The 18,008-nt window shown below is 42.3% G+C and overlaps 2 protein-coding genes across 2 annotated transcripts; one reads left to right on the forward strand and one right to left on the reverse strand.

Moving 5' to 3' along the window:
- Positions 1-233: 233 nt before the first annotated feature.
- LOC139911501 (protein NLRC3-like) lies at positions 234-4,379 on the reverse strand. The gene is made up of 7 exons (XM_078283809.1): positions 4,363-4,379; positions 3,824-3,926; positions 3,597-3,710; positions 3,091-3,204; positions 2,730-2,808; positions 2,363-2,591; positions 234-1,963 (listed from the first exon to the last, which is right to left on the reverse strand). The coding sequence occupies exons 2-7, from the start codon at positions 3,910-3,912 to the stop codon at positions 234-236; spliced, it is 2,355 nt and encodes a 784-aa protein (XP_078139935.1). The 5' UTR covers positions 3,913-3,926; positions 4,363-4,379.
- Positions 4,380-4,988: 609 nt separating this feature from the next.
- Positions 4,989-17,857, forward strand: LOC144539364 (WD repeat-containing protein 88-like). Its single transcript, XM_078283813.1, has 11 exons — positions 4,989-5,051; positions 6,202-6,312; positions 10,148-10,236; positions 11,633-11,696; positions 11,844-11,982; positions 12,305-12,434; positions 13,543-13,727; positions 14,165-14,247; positions 15,086-15,154; positions 15,890-15,988; positions 17,726-17,857. The coding sequence occupies exons 1-11, from the start codon at positions 4,989-4,991 to the stop codon at positions 17,855-17,857; spliced, it is 1,164 nt and encodes a 387-aa protein (XP_078139939.1).
- The last annotated feature ends 151 nt before the right edge of the window (positions 17,858-18,008 follow it).

Here is an 18,008-nt window from a genome sequence, read left to right on the forward strand (position 1 = left end):
TCTCAGACTAGAGGACTGGGAGCTGAGAACTGAGGCCAGAGCTTCACAGCTTCTCTCTGACAGCTTACAGACACTCAGCCTGAAGAAACATTTAGTGATAAAGAGATACAACAAGATTGAAAATATATATTTTTTTCTCTTCTGTATAAATATTACATTTAATATATTGAATATATCCAGTTATGTATGCACCTACAGAGCTATATTGGAGGCTTTGACCACTGGCAACAGCCTCAGAAGAGCCTCCTCTGAAGCAGGTCAAACATGTCCAGCTCTTCTTCTGATGACAGTAAGATGAAGACCAGAGCCGACCACTGAGCAGGGGAGAGTCTGTCTGTGGAGAGACTTCCTGATCTCAGGTGTTGTTGGATCTCCTCCACTAGAGAACGGTCATTCAGCTCATTCAGACAGTGGAACAGATTGATGCTTCTCTCTGGAGAGGGATTCTCCCTGATCTTCTGCTTGATGTACTGGACTGTTTCCTGATTGGTCTGTGAGCCACTTCCTGTCTGTGTCAGCAGGTCTCGTAGGAGAGTCTGATTGGTCTGCAGTGAAAGGCCCAGGAGGAAGCGGAGTCCATTTGGACTCTGTAAGGCCTTGTCCACAGCACTCTGGTGGAGGTGTTTGATGTTAGATTTGTCTCTGAATAGTGTAGACCGCCAGGATGTTGATTGAGTTTCTGACAGTTTATTGACACCAGTGTTGATGAATGACAGAAAGACATAAACAGCAGCCAGAAACTCCTGAATGCTCAGATGGACAAAGCAGAACACCTTGTCCTGGTTCAGCCCACGCTCCTCTTTAAAGATCTGTGTGAACACTCCTGAGTACACTGAGGCTGCTCTGATATCAATGCCACACTCTGTCAGGTCAGCTTCATAGAAGATCAGGTTGCCTTTCTCCAGCTGCTCAAAAGCCAGTTTTCCCAGAGAGAGAATCATCTTCCTGCTCTCTGTATTCCAGAGTGAATCTGTCTCAGCTCTCCCATGATACTTGACGTTCCTCTGTATGGACTGAACCACCAGGAAGTGGATGTACACCTCAGTCAGGGTCTTGGGCATCTCTCCTCTCTTATTTATTCTCAACACATGGTCCAGAACTGTAGCAGTGATCCAGCAGAAGACTGGGATGTGGCACATGATGTGGAGGCTTTGTGAAGTCTTGATGTGGGAGATGATTCTTCTGGCCTGCTCCTCATCTCTGAATCTCTTCCTGAAGTACTCCTCCTTCTGTGGGTCAGTGAAGCCTCTCACCTCTGTCACCATGTCAACGCACTCAGGAGGGATCTGATTGGCTGCTGCAGGTCGTGTGGTTATCCAGAGGCGAGCAGAGGGAAGCAGTTTCCCCTTGATGAGGTTTGTCAGCAGCACGTCCACTGAGGTTGACTCTGTAACATCAGTCAGGATCTTGTTGTTCTGGAAGTCTAGAGGAAGTCGACACTCATCCAGACCGTCAAAGATGAACACAACCTGGAACTTGTCAAACCTGCAGATTCCTGCTTCTTTGGTCTCAATAAAGAAGTGATGAAGAAGTTCCACCAAGCTGTACTTTTTCCCTTTCAGCAGATTCAGCTCTCGGAAAGTGAATGGAAATGTGAACTGTATATCCTGGTTGGCTTTGTCTTCAGCCCAGTCCAGAGTGAACTTCTGTGTTAAGACTGTTTTCCCAATGCCAGCCACTCCCTTTGTCATCAATGTTCTGGTTGGTTTATCTCTTCCAGGTAAGGGTTTAAAGATGTCTTCACATTTGATTGGTGTTTCTGGTTTCCTGGATGCTGTTTCAATCTGTCTGACCTCATGTTCATCATTGACCTCTCCACTCCCTCCCTCTGTGATGTAGAGCTCTGTGTAGATCTGATTCAGAAGTGTTGGGTTTCCTGCTTTAGCAATCCCCTCAAACAAACACTGAAACTTCTCCTTCAGATTAGATTTGAGTTCACGTTGGCACACTGCAGCAGGAGTTCCTGAATGAACAAATAACGTCAATGAGTTGATGTTGTGGTAAATATGAGTGTAAACATTTCTCAGTGAATACATACTTTTCCCAACCCCATGGCATCTATTCTGCTCATCACTGGTGGACAAACAGGTCCTGACTGTGTGTGCAGCTGAATGTGAAAGGCAACTGTGGTGGTGTTTTTTTTAATGAACAATACTGTGTTCAGCATTTTAAGCCACATGAACAAATCAACAGTTTTAGCAGATGATTCATGTGGATTGTGCTCATTTACCTTCCAATCTGGAATGGAATAGATCTTTTTTGAGAAATGTCTATATTTACAGCAGAATAGTGAATGTAAACATCTCCCATTTTCCCACCATTTCCCCTCTCCATCATGTTAAACCTGTTAAAAGCCTCTTACTGCTCTGCAGAGAGTCAGCCAGCTCCTCCTGCTTCATTCTCCTCAGGCAGTGCAGTGTGATCTGCAGAAAAGCCTCTCTGCTGCTCCTCCTCTGCTCTTCCTCCTCACTGTCCACATCCTCCGCATCCTCCCTCTGTCTCTCTAAGCATTCTGGGTAATCTGGACTCAGGACCCTCTGGAACCTTTTCAGCTCGTTCTTCACAAAAGTGACAATGTTCTCCTCAAGCAGCTGGAACAGAATAATATTTGAATTAAACATCAGATCTATCTGGCATACACTGAAAGCATGAAGACTATTATGACCAGAGTGGTTGTTTTGCATTTCATTTGTAGCTGAGATAAAATGTGTTGTTGTACATTTACACACCATAAATATGGAGTTCAGGTCTGTTTGAAGCTCCTGGACAGACTGACCACTGGGAACCTCTGACCTCTCCTGGTGGACTCTAGAGAAAACATGATGTATTAGGGCATATAATGTCACACACACACACACACACACACACACACACACACACACACACACACACACACACACACACACACGTGGTTAAAGGTGTTCTGTCATGATGGATCGTAGTAGAAACACAATGTGAACTCTACTGTAAACGCAGCTCTGATTATTGGATGTGATATTTTGGGAGAAGAAACTAAATCAACAGAGTATCATGACTTATTTCCTCTGTTCAGTAGAATCGAATAATAACTCATATGTTTTCAATTCTTACCTTTGCTCAGTAGAGTGCTGTCCATCTTTGAACAGAAGAGGAAGATCCATAGACCGGTCACTCTTCATGGACACACAGCTGGGAACAGGGGAGTCTGCTCTCTCCTGCTGGATCCTGCTCAGGTTTGATAAAACAGGGTGGTGGCAGTAAAAATGTTAGAGAAGCAGAGTTTTGACCAGCAGGTTGCCAGTTTGATTCCCAGTACCAACTTTGAAAATCACAGTGAATATGTAACTCTTTCTCCACCCTGTGCAACTACCGCCAATTAGACCTTGAGCAATGAACTCAACCCCCAGATTGTTCTGGTAGAGCTGCTCAGTGACCAACAGAAGAAGACTGTGGTTGTACTGAGCAGCTCTGGTATGAATATCTGTAACTGTATGCATGTGAAGCAGAGCAATGCTGCAAAAGAGCATGTATGCAAAGAAAAACACTTCCTGGATAAATACAGTAATGGTAAAAATAAGAATACAATGTTACATGTTTTAATGCTAATAACAACTTACTTTTTGTCTGATGAATGCTGTTCTTTAAAATCAAAAAATAAATCCTTGGACTCGTCACTCTTCATGGACACACAGCTGGGTACAGGGGAGTCTGGTCTCTCCTGCTGGACTGGGCTTCAACACAACAGAAAAAAGAGCTTTTACTCTGAATAATGATGGGTTAATGATTTCACTGCTAGGCTCTGAGATGGAGAACAGTCATGGACAGTTAGAGATCCTCATCTTACCTCTTAGCTTTGGTCTGGCTGTCATGTTCCCCAGACAGAGTGGTTTTACAGGGAGGGAGCCCCTCCTCTCGCTCCTCAGACAGACTCATAGTGGAGCGAACACCTTTACACAAACACACCCAACATGCTGTTAGATGGACTGATTCATTAGAATAAAGTTTCCTTTACAGGATATATTACTTAAAGTGCTGTGATCACTCTGTCAGTAACATGTCACATATACACTGAGTGTACAAACCTCAAACCTGCAGGCTGTGTCCTGATTAAACACGTTCAGAAAGCAACACGTCAAATTACTGCTACTACTTCTGCTCTTATTAGATGACTTCATTAACACTCAAACACTAATATGTTGGAAAACCGTTGGAAGTGCTGAGTTGTGTTTTGAACCTAAACTGCTGCATTTCAGACAGACGCACTTTCCTCTTTTTACAGGCTAAATAAGATAATCGCATGCGGTAATAGTATGATAAAAGATATGCTGAGTCTTTAAAATATAATACAGTGTAAACTGTCACATAAAATGTTGCTTACAATACCTTTTGTCGTCAAATAATCTGCGTCCGAAAAGTGAAAGTGAAAGTAACAGCTTCAACGAGAGAGAGAGAGAGAGAGAGAGAGAGAGAGAGAGAGAGAGAGAGAGAGAGAGAGAGAGAGAGAGAGAGAGAGAGAGAGAGAGAGGATCTGAAACTTTGCCTTCGTATTAGAAGACAATTACTCTGGTATCTGTTTCTGGACAAAGTCATTCTGAGGCAGCTAAGCAAGGAAGAGGAGGACATTACAATCTGAGATCACAAAACTATATTTCATATCATGTTCCAAATATAAGAACTGAATTTGGAAAACATGCAACTTTTCTTGACCAGGGCCCACTTGAAAAAGAGATGCAAATCTCAACGTGACTACCGGTACTCTGCTTAAATAAAGGATACATAAAATCATGTGCATGTAAACTAGAATTTAAATGGTCAATGTCGAAAATAATTGGAGTTATCATGTGTTATGTTATGTTATATTTTTGGTTATTTCCCACAGCACCTGAACGCAGCATCACACACCTTTCAGACTGTTGCTATGGTAACTGTCAGCATCGGCTGCTAACAGCAGAGAGCTAAGCTAAGCTAAGCTAGCTTCTTCAACACGAACTTTCTACAAGTCTGGAAAAATGGCTTTAAAAAACATCGACCCTTTATCACTGGATGATCCCACAGAGGGAGGAGAGGAGGAGGAAGAGGAGGAGGAGAAGAAAGAGGAGGAGCAGGACCAAAAGGAGGAGGAAGGAGTATGGGAGCGTGAGTCTCAGGTAAAAGTAACATTAGCAGTTAGCTAGCGGAGAAACGGAACTCCTCCAACTCTGTCTGGCAGAAAGATTCAAACGTGGAAATAACCAGCAGAACCAGGTAGTTAAACACCGCTAAATGTCTGTCTGTGGCGCCCATTCTAAACATGTTAGTTACATTGGCAAGCAGGGGAGAAAAGACTACAAAACATTCAAACAGAAGTGCTGTTACTTTGCTGACATTTCACTTTAGTACTGGAGTAAAAATAAAAAGCAAAAGGTAGCTTAGCTCATTTAAAACGTACTAGTATGACCTTTCCCAAACCAGGTTCTGTTAATTGAAACAACAACAACAACAACAACAAAATTAATTAACAAAGTAGCTAAAGTATGAATCAACACAATTAATTAAACATTACAACCGGACAGTTTCTGATGCAGTGCTTATGGAGAAGCTGCACAATATCAAACATCATAAGGAGGCAAAAACAAATGTCACATGATGAAGAAATATCTATCAGACAACACACACACACATATAAATGCAGAGTGATTTGTGTCTGTAACCCACCATTTGAAGCAGTGTAAACTGGTTTGTAATATTTATTTGTCGATAAATGCTTTTCACTTTTCATTAATACATAAGCTTATTGCATCTAGCATTTGTGGATTCCTTGGTGATTACAGGCTAGAACAATCTCAAAATAATCCACACAAATAGGCTGTGAATACAATTAAGCTATGCAGATGGACATGTTTGTGTGAAAATATTGAAACATACTGTATTTTTAGAAATTTTATTGTTTATGTACAAATGAAAATTGAAAAGCTTTTGTTCACAAATGTTTTTACATATTTGCAAATCAGTTTACACTTCAGGCATTTAGCAGACTCTCCTTTCCAGAGTGACTTGCAACAGTAAAATAAGAACATTCCTCAAGCATGAACAGGGTGCCATGAAAACTGAAAGTGCCACAACAAGAAAAGTGAAGTAAAAGCATCGCTCCTGTCAGCAGTTATGTTAAGTTGACGTTGTTTCACACGGCGGGTCACAGATACGGATCCTCTGTGTTTGTTTGTGCCTGTTTTGCCTCTGCAGGTCCCAGTGAAGGTGCTGAGAGCTCACAGCGCCGGCCTCACCGCCGCACACCTCTGCTTCCACGACAGCCGCATCCTCAGCAGCTCCTCCGACTCCACCGCCGTCCTCTGGGTAAACTCCTCCTCCACAAGTGATGTCACTTCCCCTGCTGCTGTTATAAACTAGGCCGCGAGTCTAGGCTGAAACCTGATTGGATGTGAGAGGAGAGGGGTTTGCTGTGATTTATAATTTACACACCCTGCTGCTCCTCCCACCTCCTCCCAGTCTCCTCCCAGTCTCCTCCAACCTCTTCTCTCCTCCTCCCACCATCTCCTGTCTCCTCCACCCTCGCCTCCTCCCTCCTCCTCATTCCTCCTCCCACCTCCTCTTTCTCCTCCATCCATGCCTCCTCCCTCGTCCTCATTCCTCCTCCTACCTCTTCCTGTCTCCTCCATCCTCGCCTCCTCCCTGCTCCTCGTTCCTCCTCCCACCTCCTCTTGTCTCCTCCATCCCTGCCTCCTCCCACCTCCTTCTGTCTCTTTTCCTTTCTCCCAGGCTCCTCCAACCTCCTCTCTCCTCCTCCCACCATCTACTATCTCCTCCTCCCTTCTCCTCCCTCCTCTTCATTCCTCCTCCCACCTCCTCCTGTCTCCTCCATCCTGGCCTCCTCCCAGTCCCCCAGGCTCCTCTCACTTCCTCCAACCTCCTCCCACCTCCTCTATCCCTCCATCTTCCCAGTCTCCTCTCACCTCTTCCACTCCTTCCTCTCCTCAGTCACCCCGGCTCCTCTGACCTTCTCCCACCTCCTCCTATCTCCTCGCGTCTCCTCCCATTTCATCCTCCCACCTCCTCCCAGTCTATCTGGCCTATCTCTGATCCTCATGTTCATTGATCAATAGGAATGGGACGAAAAATGTGACAATACGTATCGTGGGGCAGAAAAATGTGTAGCGTGTAGAGTCGAAATTATCAAATCTAGAATTTAGTAAAGGTATGAAAATATGAAACTTTGATAAAGATATCAATTTACACTCGTAAGGGGCACCACCTTCGTAGATGAAGGACCTTTACTTATACTAATCAGTCATCAGTCTAAAGATTGTGAAATCTTTTCAATACAGGGATTACTTTACTCTGCAAGTAAGGAAACACATAACAACTTCTCTGTAATAAATGGGAATATTTATTTAACTATACAAGCATAACAAATTCAATGAGATAAGCAATATAAGGTACGTATATTGATCACCAGAATGAAGCACGGAAACTATAGACTAAAAATAGACATGAAATGCAATGAAACAAATTAAGAATGAAAGGGAAATGATAATGAAATATGGGAATAAGAATTGGCAGCAGTAAATGGAGGTATGTATGGATCAATCAACCAGAGAAACGAGGCGGAAAGCTACGGGGCAACTAGACTATAAAAGCCTAACTTTTCTTGATCTATTTAAGTAATTTGAATCTAAACTTTTGCATCAACTCTCAGCAGTAAAGACGTGGATAATCATCACTTTGTTCAGTTGAGAAGTCCTGCCGGTCGGGTTGTCTGGTCCCGCTGAGCTCGGAGAGACGGACTCGGCGTGGCCAGTTACCTGGCAACGGCAGACACTGGTGGAACAGCTGGTCTCTGATGTGTTATCGTCACGTCGAGGCAAGCAGCGCTACTGGCTTTTCACAGCTGTAGACAACAGGCCTCTCTGGATGTGGAACACTGCGGCGATGTTGAACCAGTGTTTGACTGCTGGTCTTGGAAGAGTTGACGTTTCTAGCTCTGCTAACTGTTATAAAACTAAATGATCTCGTTCCTAAATAGCTTCGAAAATGATCTTCGCTTGGCCGAGCGTTGATAACTTCTTAACTATTAGACGCGAGGTTCAGACTTCATGTACACGATTCTTAAGTTCATCTGGAGAAGACGTCTCTAACTCCAGGTTCAAACTCTAAGTTTCAGCTAAAGTCGAATTGTAGCTAAATTGTTGATCTTGGCTTCAGCAGGTTTCTTGGCGAGGGCGGAATGTTGAACTCTCTGAAAACCCAGATAAGAACATTTTATAGCTCTTTGAATTCTCAGGCGTGGTTTGCCATGCAAATCACGCTTCGCGCTCTTTTTCTGTTTACTAATTAATTTCTTTGTTTGAGAAGATTTCAAGGGAGGGGGGAAAGGAATGCAAGAGGAATCATTCCTCTAGTCTATTTTATTTTGTTATCTATTACTAAGTGATCTTAATAAAGATTCCTTTTAAAATAATATGTCGGTATTTTACATCTCCACCAATTACTGTTGTCAATTGATCGAAATAATAAAAACCTGTTAACTTACATTCAAACTTATATAGCTAGCACATCAATATAAGGACATCAAATAAACCTTCCTGGTACAATCTGTGGCTATAAAGTCTCCATCAAGTTAACTCATATATGTGACTTGTGTCTCTAACTGCGTGATCAATATGAGAAAAATAATTTAATCATTTAAGACATTTGGACGCACTGACATTTTATACTGACATGTCGTTGCTATAAATGACCACAAGGTGGCAGTGTAGGACCATGAAAATAGGAGAGTGTCTCTGGACGAATATCTGATACACTTCAATCATTTAACACATCATGGTCTATGCATGTAACTTTAGCTATTGAACATCTTCAACATATATATGGGCCTAAGTATGGATGTGTGATTGTATAGTTCACTAGTATTCCTGAGTTCTTGAGTCCTTCTCCTCCTGATGGCTGAAAGATAAAGGTCGTTAATTGTGGAATGTGTGATGGCGTTTCAAACCTCTTCGCCGGGTTGGTATCCTGTCGTTAATTTCCTGAGCTGTCCTGTGGAGACATCTCTGGCTGGCATAGACTCAACTCCTTGAGCCATGGACTGTGTCCATTCGACACCTTATGGCCACTTGTTGTGATAGGCCATTTGGTGTTGATTCAAGAAAGCAACAGAAAGGTTGTGGGCTTTCTGCAAATGTCTCCCTGGTATCGCTACAAATGAATCACGATATTATCTAAATTTTATTCTGCTGTAGTAATCACAAATGAGACGCTTGACCATCACAATTTCACAAGCTCTCCATCCAAATTATATTATTTGTGCTTTGACATTTTTGTGTGACATTTTTAAATTGTTGTTTACATTCTAGCAGCCAATGCCATCGCTAGGAAAAATTGTGGCTCAGAAATAAACAGAATTCTGCACAGTCAGACTTTGTTGTCACTGAACCTTTATTTATTACATCGTATCGTGAGATAAGCATGCCATCGCTTCCCTATTGATCAACCCCTCTGATTGGCCCATGGAGCAGTGAGGAGGCTTTTTATTGGAGGTTGTACTGCAGGTGCTGCGGTTGGGAGGCGGGGGTGTAGTGTGGTGGGTGGGTGGGTAGGGGATGTCGCCATTGTGGGTGCATTCGTCTAAGGGCGCCTGGTATCCTCCCAGTCACATGACGAGTGACACAGCCTACTTCTCTGTTCTAAGAATTCACACGTAACTTACATCACAAATATATCTACATGGCTTTATTATAGGTCTTGGGAGAAAAACATCAAGAGAAAAGGAAATGTACATGCACTTTGAATGTTTTTTTTAAATGCATTTGGTCATCGAAGTGTTTACTGGTCAGACTTTTTTTTGTCAAACTTTACAGTTTCCCCTCCATTTTAGCCTGACATGAATCTTTATGATGTAAATTCATGGTGTAAATCATATTAAGAGGTATCAAGCTGAGGGTAAAGGGTAAAAAAGCATAAATTGATGTTTTACTGACTGTTTTATGTTCAGATTGGTGGTTGTTTGACTTATAATAACCATTGACTGGCGGTCATAGTTTAACCACTTTAACTTTCCAGCACATCACTGCTCTGAACTCAGCTTTCACGAACACACCCATGGTAATGTTGTTAATAGCTGCGATGCTGACAAGGAGCTGAAGTACGTCATGTTGACCTTTGACCTCTCCAGGACGCCGAGCGCTGCGTCCCGCTGAGGGTGTTTGATGGAGGTCATGGAGCTGCCATCAGTGAATGTGCTGTGATCCCAGACAGGAACAGGTGAGTTTAGAAAAATCACCCAGAGCGGCTTCCAAAAGTCACCAGCCACTTTCACTGTTTCACAGCCAGACATGCCGTCACCACCCTCCCACCAGCCCAGCCACAGTTTACTAAGGAGGAAAATGACTGAGTGGAGGTTTATTAAGGAGATGTCAAACCAACTAAAGAAACGGGATAGAGCTGCTCGAAGAAAAATACAACTATTAATAGTATTTCAATCAAGGAAGACACAAAAGGTGATGCACAAAAGACAGATGTTTATAATATATAAGACAAGAGCTTTGGTGTTGACCGCGCCGCAGGAAATAATTTATAGGAGATAAAACCCTGTAAATAAATGCTATTCCGAAGATTCCCCCTGGGGAGCCATGGATGGGAAACAAACACTGAAATGACAGCAAGGAGACGTAACAGGTAGGCAAGGTATCACCCGCCAAGCAAGATCATTGGCTGACAGAAAGCCTGAGAGATAACCACAGGTGTTCACTGGATGACAGTAACTGTGAGCCAGAGACCCGGTGTGCGAAGAGAGAGCGAGAAAGTGAAAGGGATTGTCTTCCTGCCTGAACTTCTTGCACTAAGAGCTTCATTAGTAATACTGTATGTACTGTATGTGTGGCTGTGGGTGGCTCACTCTTATTTATTTTTTTATAAAATCACTATTAATTGGGCCTGTTTCTATACTCAAGTGAATGCCTCTTGTAGTTGAGCGTTTCTTCCAGTTTGATTCAGTTTTAACAGAAACCTGTTAAAACCTCAATTGTTGGATTTCCAAAATGCCTGGGCAGCAAGGAGACATTCCTCCTCTTCCTCATCCCTGAAACACTGACTTCTTACAGATACAGATACAGTGGGTCTAGACATCAGGATCACAGCCCACATACTGAGTTACCTCCCCTTCTTCTGTCCGTGTCTCTGTGTCTCCTCTCCTTCATCACTGAAGGTTTCAGCATCCTTAATGAATTTAAAGATGGGAATTGCAAGTTTTGATAAAATGTCAGTATCACAGAACTTGCTAACACTCTACATGAAGTGCGTAGATGCATTACAAGCAGATTATAAATCCATTAGAAGCAGAGATAAACTTTCTTACAATATAGTCGTCAGACAAACATCAGAAAATTACGTTCAATTTAACATCATATCATTTACTATATAGTTGCAACCCCCTAATTTCTTTGCACATACTAGTGCTGATTATCATGCTCTGATTCTGAAAGATGTTTTCTGATGACCAGGAAGCCGATTTCTTCTCTTCCACCCAGCTGATGGAAACACAACTAATTCACTTTTTTATTTTTGTGACATTTCAAAAGTTCACTTAAAATTTGCTTGACAGAACAAGTGAGTAGAATAGGAGTCAGTGTTGAATAGATTCTCTCTCTCTCTCCCTCAGGATGGTTACAGTCTCTTGGGATAAGAAGATGATTGCGTGGGACCTGGAGACAGGACAGACCCTGGTAACTCCTCTCCTCCTCCTCTCCTCTCCTCCTCTCATCCTCACCTGCCACCAAGCAGACATAACTCCTTTTCAGCTGTGTAGTGTTTGTAAGTGTTTCTATGTGTGTGTGTAGCTTATATGTGTGTGTGTGTGTGTGTGTGTGCAGTGGACGTCCAGCCTGGCCGGCCTGCTGACCTCCTGCAGCGTGTCGTGTGACGGGCGGCTGGTAGTTTGTGCAGCAGATCTGCAGAGCGGCGTGTACGTCAGCGACGCAGCCAGCGGCCAGACGCTCCACCACGTCTCCGGTAAACCAGCAGCTCCGCCCCACACTGCACAAGCTGGATTTAGCTGCTTTATTTTAGCTATACACCTCAAAAATGTTTTATAAAGACCATATCTATGTGAAATTGCTAAAGAAGATTAAAATATGGGACCTTTAACTAAATATTCAATTTTATTTAAGAGTATTTCAAATGGTTTAGATCATTTCCAGGTCTTGAAAAGTTTGGGAATTTGACAAAAATCCTGGAAAAGTCTGTGAAAATCATGTTCAGTCTTGCTGCCTTATGTCTGTGTACAGTATTATTATTATTACTGTCTTTAAGGTGGGTTTGTTTTCTATCCCAGATCTTCACCGGTCCACCGTCACGCGGTGCAGGTTTGACCCCCAGAGCCAGCGTATAGCCACAGTGTCTGCAGACAGGACCATCAAACTGTGGGACCTGGTGGCCCAAAAAACTACCGTGTCCATCAACAGGTGAGGAACGGACAGAAGATCACAGACTGATCCGCACCAAACAGCATCACCTGCACAGGATAATTGATTGACAGCATAACATTTAAGTAATAATCCAAGTATTATATAAATAAATGTCAGTTCTGTTCCTCTCTATCTGACTGCTCTAACACAACAGCAACTCAACCTATATCCAGTTCATAAAGCTTCTCCTCTGTCTGTTCTAAACAGCCGGTGTCTGGTTGCTCTTTCCTGGGAAAAATCCTCTGCCGCACAGGAAGTGATGCGTTTTATGTTTCCAGTTTGTTTGGAATAAACAGAAGAAGAAGAAGAACTGGGTAGTTAGCATGAGCAGTGATAGCCACCATGGATGAACAGACAGAGAAAAGAGAAACTCAAACTGCATCAACAGCAAATCCAAGCTCTGCCCACACTGTTTGATTGACAGGTGATCTGTGGGAAGAGCAGAGCAGAAACACCACAGTGAGGCTGAGGGACAAAGATGGAGACTAAATAAAAACGAGGATCTGTAGGATTACCACCTTAAAACAAATTGTAGCACTCTTTAAAGGACAGTAATGAGTTGGATGCTTGACTAAATGAAAACAACCTTTACAGACTGAATGAAATGGATGGCAATTTGGAATAAACAATACAAATACAAGTGAAGTTAAATGAAGGCAGGGATGGGTCTGGTACTAACCTATATCACTAACCTTTCAACCCCATGTGAGCCAGAACCAGCTTCCTATTGGCTGTTCCAAAGTTCCAACAACAGGTGATTGGTTCTTTTCCATCAAGGCTTCTAGACTTTGGATCAGGCTGCTAAATCTGTATCATCTTTAAAATCACCTTTTATATACTTGTGTAATGATGTTTTATCATTGTTTTTGACCTACTTTACTTACTTTACTTTTATGTTTCTTGCCTTGATTTTAGATTTCTTATGTTGCTTTCATTGTGTTTGCTGGGAATTTCAACTGTTTTTTATTTGTGGTTTTCTTTTACTCCTTGGGTTGATGCTTAGCCCCGCCTCTCTAGGTGTAGTTAAATAAATACTACATAAATATTATTGATAATTTCTTCTTCTCTGTCTTTCTATGTTGCTGTTTTCCTGTCTTACTCTCAGTAACCATAGCAACGTCGTCTCCAACTGCTGCTTCACCAACAATGGCCACTTCCTGTCCACGGCATCATGGGATAAAACCCTGCAGCTTTGGGATCTGCAGACGGGGGCGTTCTGGTCCCGCGGCGGGGCGTCGCTCCGGACAGGACACGACGGAAGTGTCAGCTCCTGCAGCTTCTCTGCTGACGGTGAGACCCAAGAGCAAGGCACCGGCACTGCCGGGGTCGAGGGTTCAGTTCCCAGACTAAACCTGTTCACTCTCACGGTGCTGAGGAGCTTCATGCTGCGTTCACGTCGCATCGGAATAAGTGGAACATCGGGATTATATTTCGTTGCAACGTGTTTAACTCAATGGAACGCCCACATCCCAAAAAAAATCTACCAAAAATGAACTGCAGCAGACATTTTTGTGAGTAGACTTGATTGTATTACTATGAATATCACTTAGATTTTTGATTTTTATTATCTTGGATTGCCACCATGGGTGGATGGGTGGTGTTTGCTGCCTGTGTTGACACACTTCACACTTTCTCCACCTGAAAGATTCAGATTCAGCGAATTTAGACTTTCCTGCACTCCTTCATGTTGTTCATCTGATGAAATGCATCCTGTTATGTTTCCTCAGCAAATCTCCTGGTGTCCAGCTCCTATGACAGGACTGTTGCAGTCTGGGACATGTCCACCCTGTGCCATACTCTCATCCTGAAGGTGACTCACCACGGCCTGCTGGGCCCCTCTGCTCTGTCTGACCTCATGCTGTGTGCTGAACTCATCGTAGGAGGAGCTTGGATCCAAAACGAGCTATTCATTTAAAACTCCATGAAAAATCCATAAAACATCATTCTTTCAAAATGATCGCTGACATGAAAGTAAAATTTGCGAAATGGATGGGCGCTGCACTCTCTCTGTTAAAAGAAATATTTATTTTAACTAGAGACGAAAGAAACATTACATTTTGGCCTTCATCGGGACATTCGCTGAAGCTGATTTTATATGCTAAATACTAAAATAGTAAATACTAAAAACATGACATTTCGTCCTATGAAGGCCAAAATGTCATGTTTCTTTCTCCTCTAGTTAAAGGAAAATCCAGCCTAGAACACTTTAAAATCAGCTATTGGTGATGTACTTTGCGTTTCTGTGTCCATTTAGTAGTTTGGTCTATTTTGCTGAAAATGTTTCAGGATGTAAAACATCAGCGGTAAACGTCAGGTTTTGGTGTCAGTCCCTCAGAATCAAAGAGCGAGGGCTTCTTTCTAGAGCCGCCATTTTGCACCAAGAGACGTTCAACAATCATACAGGGAGAAATCCATCGTAGAAGAGGAGAGAGACCAATTTCTCCACCACAGGAGCAGGAGAGAGACACAAAGTTTTTTAGGATGGATTTATGGATCTATAATTTTGATCTGCTGAGAGACAAATTTCAAGAAGCAATTTTTTCTCAAAATGGATATATGTAGGGTTATTTTGGAATGAGAGCCATCATATAATCTGTTTATGATTTTGGATGCTCGGCTCATATTCTGCTTCTCTGACTTTGTCATAGGGCCACAGTGATTGGGTGACAGACGTGTCAATCAGCGCTGACAAGAAGTGGGTGGCCTCCGCCTCCAAGGTACCAGTCCACTCTGCCCAGACTCCCAGCACTGGGAGTGTTAGAGAAGTTACACACACGATTCCCAGTGAGCCAGTGTCCAGCTCTGATCAGATGGATATGATGCACTTTGATTACATATTTATGATTGATGAATACTACACTGGGATTCCATACCAGTATGCATTAATGTTTTATTACTGTCATTATTATTATAAGAAGTAGCAGTAATAGAGGTTTAGTGTCCCATGATGGTCTAAGTGCTGTTAAAGAGACTTTTCCATCCTGACATGGTTAAGTTCAGGAGGAAACACTGAATACTTTTTAAGCCATTTTTTTTTATTTTTCTGGCATAAAAATTGTCAAACTTAGATAAGATACTGAGTATTGGTGGAAAATATCAGCTGTTGGCAGCTTCAGCCCAAAAAATATCAGTTTCAGTCGAACCCTAGTTACAAATATGATTCCCAACATCCCAACCCGACTCCCACCTCTGGGAATGTTGTCCAGTGGTTACAAGCATAATTTCCAGTGTCCCAGTATCCCCACCTGCAGAAACACAACACAGTAACAACATGCTGAGCTGCCATTAAGTTTCACAAGTTATGATCCAGGAAAAGGACGCTATTCAGCACAGTGAGCCATAAGCCTACATTCACTACTCACATGATGGATGAAACTGGTCACATTGTTGGTGATGATGATGATGATGATGATGATGAGGATGATGAAGAGAGTGAAGTTCTCTCTCTGCAGGATGGCACTCTCAGGTTATGGAACATAGAGAACTTGGAGGAAACCCCTGAGGTGATCGAGAAGAGGAGGAGTCACGGAACGGGAATTCACATCGTCATGGTCGGAGTGTGAAATTCCTTCATATCGCTGAAAATCTCTTTATGCTTTGTCTGGTTTGTCATTTATGATCCTGCTTACATAATCAGTTATTTGTGCATCATGTGTTTATATCATTGGGTACTGATGGTGAATCTGACCCTTGACCTCTTTACTGTTGGTTGCTTGTGTTGGTGATCTGGGAAAGTTTATTCTACTGTTGCTCTGTCTGTAGCACGAGATAGAGTGATGTAGTGGAGAGTAAACTCACCTTAACTGACTTTACCCTCCTTTTAAAGCTGATGTGAATCTTTATGACATCAAGTCACAGTACACATCAGAGTTAATAGTATTTAACTGATCTACTGACCTACTGGAGGTCATGGTTTTATTCACCATCAGATCACTGCCTGAATTAGAGCATCAGCTAACTACGGAGCCCCTGGAGTGACATGCTGCTTTTTTTTTTTTTTTTTATGTGTTTCTGGTGCATACGAGAAACTATCTGGTGCACAAGAGAAATCATTTCTGGTTGTTTTGCAATAGGCCAGTGGTTTTATTTGTGCATGTCAGGTCCCTTATTTCTCTGCTATTTCAGTGTTTAAACTTTAGGGATGATAATACATCAGTTGGTAGTCATGTTTTCAAATTCCATTTTTTTTTTTTTTCAATTGTGCATCACAGTCTTCATCAGCTAAGCCTTTTAATAGGAATAAGTAGCATTTGTTGAAATGTTTTGTTTTGTTTTTTTATTTAAAGAAGGGTAAGAAGATAGGTTAGTTCAAGAGGGAATCCTCCGCTTCCTCAACAGCACTTACTGTAGGACCTACGGAAGCGTAATGCATTCACTTGAGAAAAAAAAATTTGCCGTTTTTCTGAATTAACGAGATAATTATCTCAGAAAAACAAAGCAGATTTTTTTTTAATTTTTTTTAAATGCTCTGTTTTTCTGAATTAACGAGATAATCTCAGAAAAACAGCAGAATTTTTTTTTTTTTTTTAAATGCTGTTTTTCTGAATGAACAAGATAATTATCTTGTTCATTCAGAAAAACAGAACAGACTTTTTTTTTTTCCATGAAAACTTTTCTCAGAATTCTGAGATAATTATCTCGTTAATTCAGAAAAACAGGGCAAATTTTTTTTTCTCAAGTGAATGCATTACGCTTCCGTGGAATGGCTCCCCAAGCTCACAGCAGCATCTCATATCAGTTGACAATGCAGTGAGGAAATAGTCTTTTTAATGCACTGGTCACTTTACCCCAGATCTTTATTATACCTCTAAGGTCATCTGCCACTTGGACACAACTCTTGTGCTTTTCATGCTTTAAGTCTTACATCTATGGATGTATGCACCTTTCTAATTATGAGGCGGGGTGGGGTTTTTGTCATGTATTTTATCATGTGCCTTATGTGCTTTTGTCATGTTTGTATGTTATATTATGCTTGTGGTCCCAGTTGTTAATGTTCTGTTATGAGCACACTGAGACAAATTCCTTACAAATAAGGTTGTATGGCAATAAAGTATTGAATCTTGAATCTTGAATCTTGAAATTGCAGTGTTCCGAAGAAGGCGAACAAATCTTCCTCCGCTGCCATTCTGGATAAGATTCCCACATATGCACATGCTTGGGCGGGTCACACCAGAAATTCTCATCTGCACCAGAAGCGCATAAAAAACAAACGCACCATGTCACTTCAGGGGCTCCGTAGCTAACTGACTACAGTACAGCTAGAAACTAAAACCTGTGTCTGGTTTCAGTGTGAAGAGTGTGGAAAGCCGTTCTCTGTGTCCAGGCTGGAGACTTCAGAGCTGCTGACCAAGTGTGTTTTCTGTCGGCTGAAATCACCGACCAGATACCGACCGCAGCCGCCTCCTCTCATGTCCCTGTGACGCCCCCCTGCCCCCCGCTCTGCTCTGCTCTGCTCCTTATGCTCTCATCTCCCTACCACTGAACAGACGTGGTGGGTCTCGCTGCCTTGAAGAGCTGCTAACCCTAAAAGAATTTCATCAGTCTGGTGTCAGTGGAGAGTTTTAGTGTCCC

Source organism: Centroberyx gerrardi, chromosome 1 (genome assembly GCF_048128805.1).
Source record: "Centroberyx gerrardi isolate f3 chromosome 1, fCenGer3.hap1.cur.20231027, whole genome shotgun sequence".
Taxonomy (NCBI): Eukaryota; Metazoa; Chordata; class Actinopteri; order Beryciformes; family Berycidae; genus Centroberyx; species Centroberyx gerrardi.

Coding starts and splice junctions, on each gene's coding strand:
- LOC139911501 (XM_078283809.1), bottom strand. CDS start 3,912: ATGAGTCTGTCTGAGGAGCGAGAGGAGGGGCTCCCTCCCTGTAAAACC. Junction 3,711..3,823: donor AGCCAGACCAAAGCTAAGAG/GTAAGATGAGGA, acceptor GTTGTGTTGAAG/CCCAGTCCAGCAGGAGAGAC. Junction 1,964..2,362: donor GGCTGACTCTCTGCAGAGCA/GTAAGAGGCTTT, acceptor TTGTTCATTCAG/GAACTCCTGCTGCAGTGTGC.
- LOC144539364 (XM_078283813.1), top strand. CDS start 4,989: ATGGCTTTAAAAAACATCGACCCTTTATCACTGGATGATCCCACAGAG. Junction 10,237..11,632: donor GTGATCCCAGACAGGAACAG/GTGAGTTTAGAA, acceptor TCTCTCCCTCAG/GATGGTTACAGTCTCTTGGG. Junction 11,983..12,304: donor GACGCTCCACCACGTCTCCG/GTAAACCAGCAG, acceptor TTTCTATCCCAG/ATCTTCACCGGTCCACCGTC.